General features: G+C 65.9%; 1 protein-coding gene across 1 annotated transcript; it reads left to right on the top strand.

The window, feature by feature from the left end:
- The first annotated feature begins 752 nt into the window (after positions 1–752).
- On the top strand, positions 753–14,158 carry KIF3C (kinesin family member 3C). Its single transcript, XM_075750226.1, has 8 exons — positions 753–2,233; positions 6,454–6,555; positions 6,665–6,787; positions 6,878–6,996; positions 8,413–8,529; positions 8,792–8,900; positions 9,551–9,726; positions 10,701–14,158. The coding sequence occupies exons 1-8, from the start codon at positions 821–823 to the stop codon at positions 10,792–10,794; spliced, it is 2,253 nt and encodes a 750-aa protein (XP_075606341.1). The 5' UTR covers positions 753–820; the 3' UTR covers positions 10,795–14,158.
- The last annotated feature ends 605 nt before the right edge of the window (positions 14,159–14,763 follow it).

Raw genomic sequence — 14,763 nt, 5'->3', positions numbered from 1 at the left:
TGCATCCTGCATCCTGCCCCCCAATCCTGCATCCTCCATCCTGCATCCCCGTCCTGCATCCTGCATCCCAGCCGTGCATCCTGCCCCCTGCCCCCCAATCCTGCATCCTCCATCCTGCATCCCCGTCCTGCATCCTGCATCCCAGCCGTGCATCCTGCCCCCTGCCCCCCAGTCCCGCCCCCTGCCCCCCAGTCCTGCCCCCCAGTCCCGCCCCCTGCCCCCCAGCCCTGCATCCCCCCCGCCCTGCCCCCCGCAGCGCGCTCCCTGCCCGCGCCCCCCGCCCCCGGCGCACACAAAGGCGGGACTACAGCTCCCGGCGTGCCGGGGGGGCGGGCGGGGGCCGGGGCCGGCAGCGCTTCCCCCCCCCCCCCGCGTCCTGCCCGTGCGTGTGCGTGTGCGTGTGCGTGTGCCGGCGCGTGTGCGTGTGTGCAAGGCGGCAGCGAATCAGCCGCGCTGCCCGCCCCCGCCGGCGGCCGCCCTGCCCGCGCTGCCCGCCCTGCCCGCCCTGCCCGTCCCCGCACACGGGCGGGGCGCAGCGGCCGCGCTGCCATGAGCGAACGCCCGGCGGGGCCCCCCCGCCGCCCCCCGGCCCCCCGCACCTTCCGCCCCGGCCGCGCCCGCGGCCCCCGCCCGGCCCCAGCCCCGGCCCCGGCCCCGGCCCGGGGGATGCTGCGGGGGCGGCGCGGCTGAGCCCCCCCCCCCCCCGCCCCGCCCGGCCCCGGCCCCGGCCCCGGCCCCGGCCCCGGCCCCGGCCCCGGCCCCGGCCCCGACCCGCGCCCCGTTCTTCGCCGCCCGCCGCCCGGCCCCGCCCGCCGCCGCCATGGCCGGTAAGTCCCGCAGCGGCTGCGAGGCGCTGAAGGTGGTGGCCCGGTGCCGCCCCATGAGCAGGAAGGAGGAGGCGGCGGGCTACGAGCGCGTCCTGGAGCTGGACGTGAAGCTGGGGCAGGTGAGCATCCGAAACCCCCGCGCCGCCCCGGGCGAGCTGCCCAAGACCTTCACCTTCGACGCCGTCTACGACGCCAGCTCCAAGCAGGCGGACCTCTACGACGAGACGGTCCGGCCGCTGATAGACTCCGTGCTGCAGGGCTTCAACGGCACCATCTTCGCCTACGGCCAGACCGGGACCGGCAAGACCTACACCATGCAGGGGGCCTGGGCGGAGCCGGAGAAGCGGGGCATCATCCCCATCTCCTTCGAGCACATCTTCACCCACATCTCCCGCTCGCAGAACCAGCAGTACCTGGTGAGGGCCTCGTACCTGGAGATCTACCAGGAGGAGATCAGGGACCTCCTCGCCAAGGACCAGAGCAAGAAGCTGGAGCTGAAGGAGAACCCCGAGACGGGGGTGTACATCAAGGACCTCTCCTCCTTCGTGACCAAGAACGTCAAGGAGATCGAGCACGTGATGAACCTGGGGAGCCAGACGCGGTCCGTGGGCAGCACCAACATGAACGAGCACAGCTCCCGCTCCCACGCCATCTTCCTCATCACCATCGAGTGCAGCGAGACGGGGCCGGACGGCGAGGAGCACATCCGCGTGGGCAAGCTCAACCTGGTGGACCTGGCCGGCAGCGAGCGCCAGAGCAAAATGGGGGCCCACGGAGAGCGCCCCAAGGAAGCGTCCAAGATCAACCTCTCCCTCTCCGCCCTGGGCAACGTCATCTCCGCCCTCGTGGACGGCAAAAGCACGCACATCCCCTACCGGGACTCCAAGCTGACCCGCCTGCTGCAGGACTCCCTGGGGGGCAACGCCAAGACAATCATGGTGGCCACCTTGGGCCCGGCCTCTCACAGCTACGACGAGAGCCTCTCCACCCTCAGGTTCGCCAACAGGGCCAAGAACATCAAGAACAAGCCCCGGGTGAACGAGGACCCCAAGGACACCTTGCTGCGGGAGTTTCAGGAGGAGATTGTCCGGCTGAAGGCCCAGCTGGAGAAGCGCGGCATGCTGGGGAAGAAGAGGAGAAGGAGCAGCCGGAGGAAGAAAGCAGTGGATGGAGAAAGCGCCACGGAGAACGAAGGGGAGGACGACAACGAGGACGGCCTGGAGAAGAACATGGAGAATTACTTGAAGGAGCAGAAGGAGAGGCTGGAAGAGGAGAAAGCCGCTATCCAGGACGACCACAGCCTGGTGAGCGAGGAGAAGCAGAAGCTTCTGCAGGAGAAGGAGAAGATGATAGAGGATCTGCGGAAGGAGCAGGAGGCCACGGAGCTGCTGGCCACCAAGTACAAGGTACGTGTCGCCACGCACCATTGCGAGCCACGCTGGGGGAAGACCTGCTTTGCCTCCAGCCCCTCGTGGGGTGCTTGAATGGGGCCCAAGCAGGGTGGGTGCCCACGCAGGGTGGGTGCCCACGCAGGGTGCCCAAGGCAGCCCCGTGCTCCCCTGCAGTGGTGGGGTTGGGGTTGGGGTTGCCCTCAGACGTGGACCTGCACGGGGACCTTGTGTGGGAGCTCCCGGGGCTGCGGGGTGGGAAGGGCCACGGGGTCACTGGTGGCACGAGTGCGCTGCGCTCAGCTCTCGTCCCCCCTCGGCACAACAAAGCAGCTTGCGGCGGGGTGGGGGAGTGATGCTGCAGATTCGTCCCCGGTGGCCCCGGGAACACGCCCAGGGCTGGGGCCAAGAGCGCAGCACCGCCTGCCCCCCCCGCCCCCCGTCCTGCCCAGCCCCCCCAGTCCTGCCCAGCCCCCCCAGTCCTGCCGGGCTCTGCTGGGGACGGGCAGGGCCTGGCAGCTCCGCAGGGACCCCGTTCCCCCTCCCCGCCTCAAATCCTTCCCGGCACCCCCGAGCCGGAGCGGGGGGTGGGTGGGGGCATGTTACTGGCCCCCTCCGAGCCGCCAGCTCGGGGACGCTCAGGGGTGCGGGGCTGAGCACGAGGGGGGCCGCGGCAGCCCCAGCGCAGCCCTGGGCAGCTGTGCCGGGGGTCTGGGGGTGCAGCGCTGCCCCCCCCCCCCGGCCCAGCTCCTGCCCCCGGCGAGGGTGGGGGGTCCTGACCCCCTCCCGCCTGCCCAGGGCTGCTGCGGGGCTGGGGCCAGAGTCACGGCGGTGGGGAAGGAGCCCCGGCACCCCGACCCGCCGCGTCACGCTCCGGCACAGCCCCTCTGTCACCGCGGTGGTCGGGCTGGAGACCTGGCACGGAGCCCTCCAGGCGGGGACGTGCCTGGGGCGTCGGTCCCTGCCGGGGATTTCGGGGGCTGAGCAGGGGGATGCTCTCGTAGCCTCCTCCGTGGCCAGAGCCGTGGGTTTTGCAGCCCCAGGGACGCGGGGCCGTGCACCGAGACCCGTGGGCTCGCACTGGGCCGCGCCGCTGGGGCAGAGCCACGGTGGGGGACACCGGTCGCCGGCCGGCACACCGGATGTGCCATGACGCGCGTTCTGGTGGAGCAGGATGCTCGGCACGGAGGTGGGCTCCTCACAGCCGGTGCCCCCCGCCGCGGTGGAGTGCAGGTTGTCGCTGGCAGCCGTCCCACGCGGTCTCCTTGTCCGGCACGGTGCAGCGGTGCTGGCTCGGGGCCACCGCGGGTCCTGTAACTGCTGAGTAACAAGGCAGGGCCAGAGGCGGGATGACGCCGCATCCCCTTCGGTGGCCTTCGGAGCCACTCCACACGCCGAGACCCTCCGGCCGCAGGGGTACGGGTGCAGTCGCACAGCGAGGTATCGCCCCAGGAGGCAAAAGTTCCCCCTGTGCCAGCGACGGAGGGACGGAGCGACGCTCACCCCACTGGGCACTGCCCGGCGCCTGCCGGGGGGGGACATTGCGGGGGGCACTGGGGGGCTTCCGGCTGCTCGTGGGCAGCTCTGCCACGCAGCGGGGCCGGGCACGGAGGCGCCGGCGTGAGAAGAGCCCTGTGACCCGCTCACCGTTTAACGGCTCGGCAGTGACCGTGGCAAAGGCAGCCGTAGTGCCTGGGGGGACATGGGGTACGCCGCACGCGTGCGGGTGACACGGGCTGGACCCCGTCTCGCCGTCACACTCGTGGACGTGGGCCTGGCCCCACCGTCCGGCTGGGACACCTGGGCAGCGTCGAGCTTGGAGAGCCCAGATGTGCACGTTGGCGCCCAGATGTGCACGTTGGCGCGCGGACGGGCCGTGCCGCAGCGGCAGGCTGCGGGGGACCCTCTGCCAGGCGCTGGGTGCCGCTGCTCCGGACCCCTCGCCCAACGCTCTGCCAGGTGCCGAGGCCAGGGTCAGTGGGCGGGAAAGTGCCGGGGAAGTTATTTGGGTGCCGGAAACGAGTTCCCGTGAGAGGCTTAGCGTTCAATCTGTCCCACGCGCTAAAGAAGATTGGGAGTCGTCTTCGTTAGCGGCAATAAGTGCTTTGGCAGGGAGAAAACGGCAGCCCTAAGGATCCCCTTAATCCCGCGGCGAAGGCGGTAGCCGGCGGGGACCCCCGCGGGGGGGGCTGGCAGCACGGTGCCCTGGCCGAGCATCTTCCCAGCGCCCGCCTGGGCCCCCCGGTCCCCTCCCTGGCCCCCCCAGTCCTGCCGGGAGAGGACGTACCCCGCGGGGCACAGGGGACGCTCGCCGGCACGGGGTGCAAAGCCAAGAGGCGGCTTTGGAGGAGGAGGGGGGCGAGGGGCCCGTAGCACCCCAGTGCCCCCCGGCCCGGCCACCCCCCGGAGCCCTGGCAGGGGACAGCACGGGGCCGGGCAGGGGGGCTGCCCTCGGGGGTCTTGGCCCCCACCTCAACAACCCGGTGCCTTCACCCCACCGGAGCTCTGGGGGTGCAGCAGGGTCGGGGGCTGGATGGGGTACCCCTGGGGGGACGCGCCCCAGAGCACCCCATGGCCACGAGGGTCTCCCGGGGGCGGGGGAAGGTGGGAAGCGGCGGTAGGGACGTGGGGGTTGTCCCACGGGTGCTGTGGGGGCCGCTTACACACCCCTACAGCCCCACGCTGCGCACCCCCACACTGCACACCCCCACAGCCATCCTGCGCGGGGCCGGGAAGGGGAAAAATAGGGGAAAATGGGGGAAAATAGGGAAAACAGAGTCTTGCCCAGAGAGCTGCCGTGTGAACGGGGTCACCGGTTCGCCCGTCCGTGCCCCGCGTGGTGCTGGGGTGCAGCGGGGGGCACAGCACCCCCGGGGAGAGCCCTGCCCAGGGGCACGTGCCAGCGGCGAATGCGGTGTGCACCCCCGCACGTGGTGTGCTCACCTCCTGCACGAGTGTGCACAGACACTCGGCGCTGGTACACGCACCGGCGAGCGCGCGCACACGTATTCAACATGTGCACGTACCTGGCACGTCATGTGCACGCACGTGGGCACGCATGAGTGTGCGTGCATGAGTGTGCTAATGTGTGTGTGCACGAGCACGCAGGGATGCGCATGCATGAGCGTGCTCACGTGTGTGCGCACGGGGGCTGTACACAAGCGTGTGTGTGCATGGGGTAAAGGAGAGCGTGCACGTGGGTGAGCATAAACCTCGGCACTCTTGGGCGTGCACGTAGGAGTGTGTGTGTGTGTGTGTGTGTGCAGGGGGTGTGACTGTGCACAGGCACGTGCATACGTGGGTGTGTGCACGTACACCGATACGGGGGGTGTGCGAGTGCAGCCGTGGGACGGGGAGCCCCCTTCCCCCGGGGAGGCACAACGCAGCCGGGGTGGGGTGTGGGTGACGGGGTGGGATGAGGGGGGTGGAACGGACGGGCGGGGGGCGGTGTCCCTGCAGCGTGTCCCCCGGCAGGTCCCAGGGGCTCGGGACAGAGCCCCCCGCCCGGCTCGGCTCGGCTGGGGCTGGGTCCCCGCTGCCGGCAGCTGCTGCACATCTGCAGCGTCCCGCGGGCTCACAGCTGTGCGGAAGGAAGCGGGACCCGAAACGTCCCGGGCTCTGCGCCAGCGGCCCCGTGCCGCGGCCCTGCGGAGGGGGCACAATGCTTGCTCCCCCCGCTGCGCCCGGCGGTGCTGAGCCGGCCCCGAGCTCGTCGGTGTCCGTGTGCAGCCCCCTCCCCAGCAGCTGGGGGCCGGAGCGTGCGCTGCAGCAGAGTTCCCGCCTCCCTAAAGCCGGGGGTGAGGACGGGGTGCTCGGGGTGAGGATGGGGCGCTCAGGGTGCAGACAGGGTGCCCAGGGTGAGGTTGGGGTGCTCAGGGTGAGGACGGGGTGCCCAGGGTGAGGATGGGGTGCTCGGGGTGCAGACGGGGTGCTCAGGGTGAGGATGGGGTGCCCAAGGTGAGGACGGGGTGCCCAGGGTGAGGATGGGGTGCCCAGGGTGCAGACAGGGTGCTCAGGCTTAGGACGGGGTGCTCAGGCTTAGGACCGGGTGCCCAGGATGAGGACGGGGTGCTCAGGGTGCAGACGGGGTGCCCAAGGTGAGGATGGGGTGCTCAGGGTGGGGACGGGGTGCCCAGGACAGGGGCCAGGGACGGGGGTGACCACCCGGCAAGGATGGCCTGGGGCAAACCCCACGGGGCCGCGCTCTGACCCCCCCATCCCGCCCGGTGCCCCCCCAGGCGATGGAGAGCAAGCTGCTCATCGGCGGCAGGACCATCGTGGACCACACCAACGAGCAGCAGAAGATGCTGGAGCTGAAGCGGCAGGAGATAGCCGAGCAGGTAACGGCGCGGGGAGGGGGGGGGTCTGACCCAGCTTAGGGGGGCGACGGGGGCATCCCGGGGGGCCGGCTGCCCCCTCCCGGCTCCCAGCATTTCCCCTGCGCTGCAGAAACGCCGGGAGCGGGAGATGCAGCAGGAGATGTTGCTGCGGGACGAGGAGACCATGGAGCTGCGGGAGACGTACACCTCCCTGCAGCAGGAGGTGGAGATCAAAACCAAGAAGCTGAAGAAGGTGAGAGCGGGGCAGGGGGGGGACGACCGGAGCCCCGGGGCTTGCCGCACCCCCGAGCCGCGGCGCTGAGGGGCTGCTCCTCTCCCCCAGCTGTACGCCAAGCTGCAGGCCGTGAAGGCGGAGATCCAGGACCAGCACGACGAGTACATCCGCGTGCGCCAGGACCTGGAGGAGGCGCAGAACGAGCAGACGCGGGAGCTGAAGCTCAAGTAGGTGATCACGCGTCCCCCCGCGCCGAGGCGTAGCCGTGCGAGGCAGAATTGGGGTGCAGAGAGCAGAGAGCTGGGTGCAGAGAGCAGAGCTGGGGTGTGCAGGGCAAGGCTGGGGTGCAGAGAGCGGAGCTGGGGTGTGCAGAGAGTGGAGCTGGGGTGTGCAGGGCAAGGCTGGGGTGCAGAGCGGAACTGGGGTGCAGAGAGCAGAGCTGGGGTGCAGAGAGCGGAGCTGGGGTGTGCAGGGCAAGGCTGGGGTGCAGAGCAGAGCTGGGATGCAGAGAACAGAGCTGGGGTGTGCAGGGCAAGGCTGGGGTGCAGAGCGGAGCTGGGGTGCAGAGAGCAGAGCTGGGGTGTGCAGCTGGAGGGAGCAGTGCACCTGCTGACGGGGACAGCTGAGCGTTTCCTACCCTGTCCGCGGTGGCAGGAGGCGTAAAACGTCTTTAAACCTCTTGAGCCGGGTGAGTTGCACCCACGAGTATTAAAAAGTTGTTGAGAAAGGTGAAAAAGGAGAAAATACACGACCAGCAACGGCCGCACAGCAGCAGCGCGGGCTGTGGCCGAGTTACGGAGGTAGGTGTCCCCCGAGGGCACCCGGGGACCTGCTCCGGCCCCAGCACGGGCGGTGGAGGGACAGCGGCTTCGGGGGCGCTCGGGGTGAGCCCCAGCCCCGCGGGAGCTCCCGGCACGACGGTGGCAGCCGGCAAAGCCGGGCGGCGTTTTCCCTCCAGGAAGGTCCCAGCACCTTCAGCGGGTTTGGTCCCGCTTCAGCCCATAATCGTATCCCAAGATCTTTAGAAACCCCCCCAGGTGTAAACAAGCACTTTAGTGTTCTCAGAGTAAAATATTTCTACTTTTGCTAGAAACAAAATTTCATCTCAGATTTCGCTGCCTTTCCCTTGGAACACGATTCAAACGTTTTAAAAGCCGGCAGCTCAGTGGAGCAACGCGTCGGCTCCAAACAATTTCCTGCAGTTGCTCAAATTGCCCCAAAAAACATGGGAAAAAAGATTCCCTGTGGGGTGCCTGCGGCATCTCGGAGCTTTCCTTCGCTTTCCGGGCAGGCAGCGGGGGGAGCGGGCGGGCGCGGGGAGGAGAGGGGGGGTTCTGCCCGGGGGGACGCTCGCGGAGCTGCCGAGTGCCTGGGCTCCTCTCTGATGACCACGTCCCTCTGCCCGCCCTCTGCGGCCTCTCTCGCCTCCCTGTCGGCTGGGTCTATTGCTGCAACTTCTCCCTTTCCACCGTGTTTCCATCTTCCGGATGTTCTCCCGTTCCCCTGTGTCTCCCCCTCTTCCTGACATCCCTCTCCCTTCCCCACCTGTTCTCCGTCACTCGTCCCATTGACTCCTTCCTCTCCTGCTCCTTCCCACCCCTTTGCTCTCGCTCCGTCTCTCTCTTGGCCGGTCACTCCCTCAGGTACTTGATCATCGAGAACTTCATCCCACCAGAAGAGAAGAACAAGATCATGAACCGCCTGTACTTCGACGGTGAGGAGGACCAGTGGAAGTTCCAGCCGCTGGTGCCCACCGGAGGGTACGTCCCGGCCCCGAGCACTGCCGACCCGTGGGCACGCCGCCGCTGCCTGCAGGGCAGGGATGTCCCCGGGGCTGGGGGGGCATCAGGGACCCAGGGGTGCTTGCAGGTGCCTACGGGTGGAAATCATCTCCAGGCCAAGCCCCACCAGGAAGGGCCGCCCTTCGCTCACTGTAGACGAGCTCCGTTCGTCACTGTTCGGATGCGGCTTTGGTAGGTATTTACATTCTCTACTAAATGTTCCTCTTCGTTTATTCCTTAGAAGCAGCAACCAAATGAAGAAGCGGCCTACCTCTGCTGTGGGGTACAAGAGACCCATCAGCCAGTACGCCCGCGTGGCCATGGCCATGGGATCTCATCCTCGGTACCGTGTAAGTGCCTGCCGGCGGGGACAAGAACTCATTGGGATGGAGAAATGGGATGGCTGGGTGGATGGACAGATGGATGGATGGACAGATGGATGAGTGGATGGATGGATGGATGGACAGATGGATGGATAGATGGGTGGACAGATGGATGGATGGATGAGTGGATGGATGAACGGATGGATGGATAGATGGATGGATGGATAGATGGACGGACGGATGGATGGATGAGTGGATGGATGGATGAGTGGATGGATGGATGGATGGATGAACAGTGGGAGAGAAGATGGAGTAAACAAGCTCACGATGATTTGAGATAGGTCAGATCAAGCTGCCAGCTTTATCCTCCCACTTGGCAGGATTGGTGGCCATGCTCTCAGCTGGTCCTTGAGCTGCTGGCTCACTGGCTCTGGCAGCCCCTGCTGTTTGAAAGGACAGGGACGTTCGGCCTTGCCTGCTGACTCAGCCCCAGGAAAGACCAGAAGAGCCTGAGCAGAGCAGGGAGCCTGGGCTCCAGTTTGGAGCTCGCCCCGAGGCTGCAGCAGCTCCCTGGCGTGCCCGTCGGCTTCTCTTGGCAGAGTGGACTTGCCAGAGCTGGTGCTGTGTTCTGCCACGCAGTGACTCCCCGTGTTGGCCTTCCCTTTGCCCTGCTGCAGGCTGAGAACATCATGTTCTTGGAGCTGGACCTCTCCCCTCCTGCCATCTTCGAGTTTGAGCGGAGCAGGGACCCGGCAGAGCAGGACCCCCGGGCTCTCCACCTGGAGAGGCTGATGCACCTGGACAGCCTCCTGGAGCGGCCGGCGGCCTCCCGCGTGAGGAAGTCCCGCTCCTGGTGAGTACCGGTGGGCAGGGGGGACGCGTGGGGGCTGCGGCGCGGCCGGGATGCTCCGTGCGGGGCAGCGGGTGGGCCTGGGGCAGGTGAAGCTGCGAGCCCCCTCTTCCTTTTGGGGTTGAAACTGGCTGTGAGCGGTTGGGGTGTGATATGGCTGACGTTGCCTTGGTGGATGAGTATTAAAAACAGGGTGATGATAAAGTCACAGAATCGTTTTGGTTAGAAAAGACCTTTAACATCATCAAGTCCAACCATTAACCTCACACTGCCAAAAATACAGTGATGTCATGTATCATCATATAGATGATATATACAAGTACAAGACAGGCATGGAGCTGTTGGAGCCAGGCCAGAGGAGGCCACGGAGATGCTGCGAGGGCTGGAGCACCTCTGCTCTGGAGACCTCAGGCTGAGAGAGGTGGGCTGGTTCAGCCTGGAGAAGAGAAGGCTGCGGGGAGACCTTGGAGCCCCTTCCAGTCCCTGCAGGGGCTCCAGGAAAGCTGGAGAGGGGCTGGTGCCAAGGGCAGGGAGGGACAGGCCAAGGGGAATGGCCTGAAGCTGCAGGAGGGGAGATGGAGATGGGATGGGAGGCAGCAATCCTTCCCTGTGAGGGTGCTGAGGCCCTGGCCCAGGGTGCCCAGAGAAGCTCTGGCTGCCCCTGGCTCCCTGGCAGTGGTCAAGGCCAGGTTGGATGGGGCTTTGGGCAACCTGGGCTAGTGGAGGGTGTCCCTGCCCATGGCAGGGGTGGCACTGGATGGGCTGGGAGGTCCCTGCCCGCCCAAACCAGTCGGGGATTCACTGGTACACATCTGTCCCAGGTGGTGGGACACACGGTGTCGTCCTGCCCCACACTGCGTGTCCCTTGGTGCTGCCTGCGCAGCAAACGACTGACACATCGGCTGGATTTTGGGGAGAGCGGGATGCGGGGGAAGGAGAAGGAAACCAGTTTTTCTCTGTTCGCCCCCCCCATCCAGGTGCCAGACGCCGCGGTCACTGCCGTCCTCAACCACGCATGTCTCCCTCGCCTCCAGCTCCCCGCGCGCCGCCACGATGCCAGCTCAGGAGTGACGTCCTGGACCCCCTCGTCCCCCGCACCGCCTCGCAGCGAGGACTGTGCCCCGCCAACGGCTGAGGAGGGGCCCCAGCCGGCAGCATCTCCACCGGTCCCCGTTCGTCTTTGTCTTCAGCTACTTTGTGTGCGCGTGTGTTTGTGCGAGACGCTCACGAACAGCCCCCTGGGGCGAGGGGAGCTGCCTCCTCCTTCCTTCTGCCCCCCCTCCCCGATCCGGATCCGTCACTTTATTTATTTAACGTATTTATTTATGGAGTGGTTGATGCGCAGAGTCAGGAGGCGCGTTCGGACTGGAGGACACCCAAGGCTGGCAGCGGGCACCACGCCGCCGCCGCAGCCCCCGCGCACGGCCGGGGCACGGGGACGCCGCCGGGGTGGGCACCACCGGCGCACTGCTCACCATCGTGCTGCGCGGGGCAGGCAGGAGAGGGCACGTCCCCTCGCTGGTGGCTTTGGCAGAAGGTGAGGCAGCCCTGGACTCTGGTGCTGCGTTTGCTTTGCTGGATGCCCGGGAATTTGGCGGTTTCTGCGAGGATTTGGAGAGTTCGTGGTGGCAGCACCTCGGGCTGGGCTTGTCAGAGCCCCGGAGGGACTCTCCAGCCTGCATCAACGCTGGTGGCAGCAGTGACATCTCATGGACTTCTGGGCACGGCTGTCGCTCCAGGAACGCCGGCTCCGTCCACAGAGAGGGCTTGCCGATGAACCGACCCAAGCGTTCACCTCTGCCACGCTCTGCCCTGCGCAGCTGCCCGGCACCCGGCTCGCTCCCAGCCCAGCTTCAGTGGGGGCTGGACTCCGTACAGCACGAGCAGGAGATGGAGGTCTCCGTCCCCTCCCAAAGGCACTCGTCGCCTGGGGAGCGGTGCCGCCGAGGCGAAAGCAGAGCTGACCGTCCACCATCCTGGCAACTAAAGGCAGTGAGGAAACGCAGGGCCAGACGGTGATGCCCGGAGGAGTGATGTCAACATGGCTCTCCTCTGCGCTGGGTCACACCACGTGGAGGTCACCTCGTAGCTGGGAGAAATTTCCTGGTGATTGCGCGCGTCGTGGAGGGTTGGACGTGAAACGGGTAATGGATAAGGGGGGGTGAGCCGTAAAGCCGCTCTGGCGACCCGAAAGCCATCGCAGGCAGCAGCGCACATAGGTGCCAGCCGTCGCTCGGTGGGATTCAGCCGTCGGCGGCCGGGGCGAGGGAGGGTGGGTGTTGTTGAAGACCATCGCTGGCAGTGCCGGGCTCTGGTTTCCCTGGGATGGCGTGCGGATGTGCGGAGGCGGGGAGAGCTGTTTGTTTGACGAGATCCTGGTGACTGAGGGAGCGACCGCCCGGCTCACGTGGGAGCGTACGGGTGGGCAGAGGGACGGCGCTGAGGCCCGTCCTGGGAAGGCAGATCTGGGAAGACTGCAGGTAGGGACTGTCTTCTGGCCTCTTCCAGCCATGAAGAGATTTTCTTCTGCTGGAGGACTGGTCACTGCTCACCTCGACGACTCCTGCAGACGGGACCTGGGGTGAGGGAGGGAACGAGGCACAGACACGGAGCAGAACCCTCGGGAGCAGAACCCTCAGCAGTGTCTATGTGAGAGCAGTGCGAGTCCCACCCGACAGGAGCGTCCCGTCAGCGTGCTCCACGTGCCCGGGCCGGGGCATCCACGGACCTTCCCACCCAGCTCCCGGCACAGCCCCTGCTCTGCCGCGGCACCTTCTCCCCATCCCCTCTAACGCCGTCCTGCCTCGTCTTCTCGATCGCTGCCCGCTGCCACCACCTTCCCTCCCCGCCTGTGCCCCGTGACACCTTCTGCCTCTCTGAAACCTTTGTCCCCCTCTCCCGCGCCGCAGCTGGCTTGTGGGAGATTTTGGAAGGTGTAGGTCGCTCCCAGGACTGAGCTGACCCTGCGAGCAGCAGCCAGCCCTGGTCTGTCCTCAGCCCGGGGAGGAGGGTGCAGGAGGAAGAAGGGCGTTTTAGGGGTGAGAAGGGGTCCCTCCCACGGCTGGGGTCAGGCCCTTCTGGCCACAGGTACCACCAGCAGCCGGGGGGTTGTCCGTGCGCGTCCCCCAGAGCAGGCTGGCTCTGGCACCGTGAAACACGGTGGAGGAGAGACCCAGCGCTGTATTTGGGATCCATGAAGGCGTCTGGGAGTCAGGGTCAGGAAGCACAGACCACAGGACGGGGAGAAGCTTCTGCGGGGTGGCCTGCAGGGATATATTTTCCTTCCTTCCTCCTTCTCTAATTGCCCCGAGTTCATCTTCAGCCGGATGAGCAGCCCGTGGAGCCCCGAGGTGGTGGACCAGTGGCAGCCTCTTTACCTCCGTTCTCTACCCAGGACACGGGAAACAAAGCTCGAGAGCTGATGGTGTCCTCATTCCCCCGGCTTGCCCCCAGCCGTGGAGCATCACGTCCACGCCGGTCTCCCGCGGCCAACGCGTTGGTCCTCATCCGTGTCCCGGCAAAGGCCAGGTCCAGGTCCAGCAGGACCGTGGTCACGGTGGGATCCACGCGGCAGCCTCTCCAGCAGAGCGCAGGACGGGCTGAGCCGCTCTCGACGCCCAAGTGCCGCTTGTAAACGCATCTGTCGTGCGCGTGGGGCTGGCAACCTCCCGTGCCCTCGGTCCGTCTCTCCGCCGCGGCCTCCTCAGCACAAGCCCCGAGGAGGGCCGGGAGCAGATGCCGCTGACTTGAGCTGAGACCCGGCGAGCTCGTGGCGGCGTTTTCCCCTCCGCCTCGGGTGGCTCCGCAGCCTCTCTGCATCGCTGCAGCAACCTCAGATGTATATTTGTAATGTTCTTTGGTCTTTGTATGTTGGTGCGCGTGTATTTACGTATGAGTGTGCGTAGGTGGGTGTGAGTGTGCGCGCGTGTAGCCAAGGGATCTATTTACCGTCGATGTGACTGTACAGGGGGCAAATCCCAGAGGGGGGACGGGGCTGGGCTGGGGCTTTTTTTTTTTATGTTGTTGTTTCATTGTTTAGTTATTTTGGGTTTCAGGTTTGGACTTTATTTTTTCTCCCCACGAGGGGGTGGGTTCGGGTCTGTTTCGGATCGATTGACGAGGTGAGGGCCTTGATTAGGACCAAATTTTTGTGCCTGTTGCTCTGGTGATTTATTTAGAAATCAAAAGTTTACCGTACGGTGGCCCATCCTTGTCACTATACATATGAATATACAGGACATATTATAAATATATATATATTATACATACCCTATGGAGAGAGGTCGTTAGTCGCCCGCTCCCTCTGGCTTTGGATGGACACCTCTGCAACGTGCTGTACCGTAGCTTTGAGCCAGTGCTGGGACGGACCGGAGAGCGCCAGCACCCGTCGGAAAACTGGCAGTGACACCAATAAAGGAATGAGCATCATCGCAAAGGGGTCTGCAGCCTCCTTCATCGCGGCTCCGGCCGGCTGGGACCCGCTGGCGTCGCGGCGCCGCAGCCGATGACGCGTTAATATAAGCGCGGCTCCGCATCGCCCACCAAGTGACTTGCTTGGGGGGGACACACGACACGACACACCTCACGGGCTGCGCGCGTTTAGAGACAAGGGTTTGGGATTTGGGCTCCCGCTGCTGCGCCGAGGCGGCACCGATGCCAGCCCGCTCGGATTGCGCCACCCGTTTCTCCTGTTTTGTATAAGAGCGTTTGCACCAAAAGGACTGTAATTTGCAGGAAGCGTCGCTAGGACGAGGTCTAAGCAGCAGAAGCTGGTTTTGCTAGGTATGAGAGAGAGATACATATAAAAATGTCAGCGTATGAGCTCTACGAGCGCAGAGGCCCATGTAAAATCAGTAAATTGATTTTGGGGGGAGTTCATTTTACGTGCTCGCCGAGTTGCTTCCAGATTAGAGATAACGACACCCGGAACGGCCGCCAGCGCGGTCCGGTTTATCGGCATTGATCCGGCGAGGTCTGCAGCCAGCATTAGGCGCAGCGCAGGAGGGTGCCAAAGGGGGGGCTGGAGCCGGGCAGGGGGGC

Source organism: Balearica regulorum, chromosome 3 (assembly GCF_011004875.1).
Source record: "Balearica regulorum gibbericeps isolate bBalReg1 chromosome 3, bBalReg1.pri, whole genome shotgun sequence".
NCBI lineage: Eukaryota > Metazoa > Chordata > Aves > Gruiformes > Gruidae > Balearica > Balearica regulorum.
The sequence above is the reverse complement of the archived record's forward strand: the minus strand, read 5'-3'. Positions and strand labels throughout refer to the sequence as shown.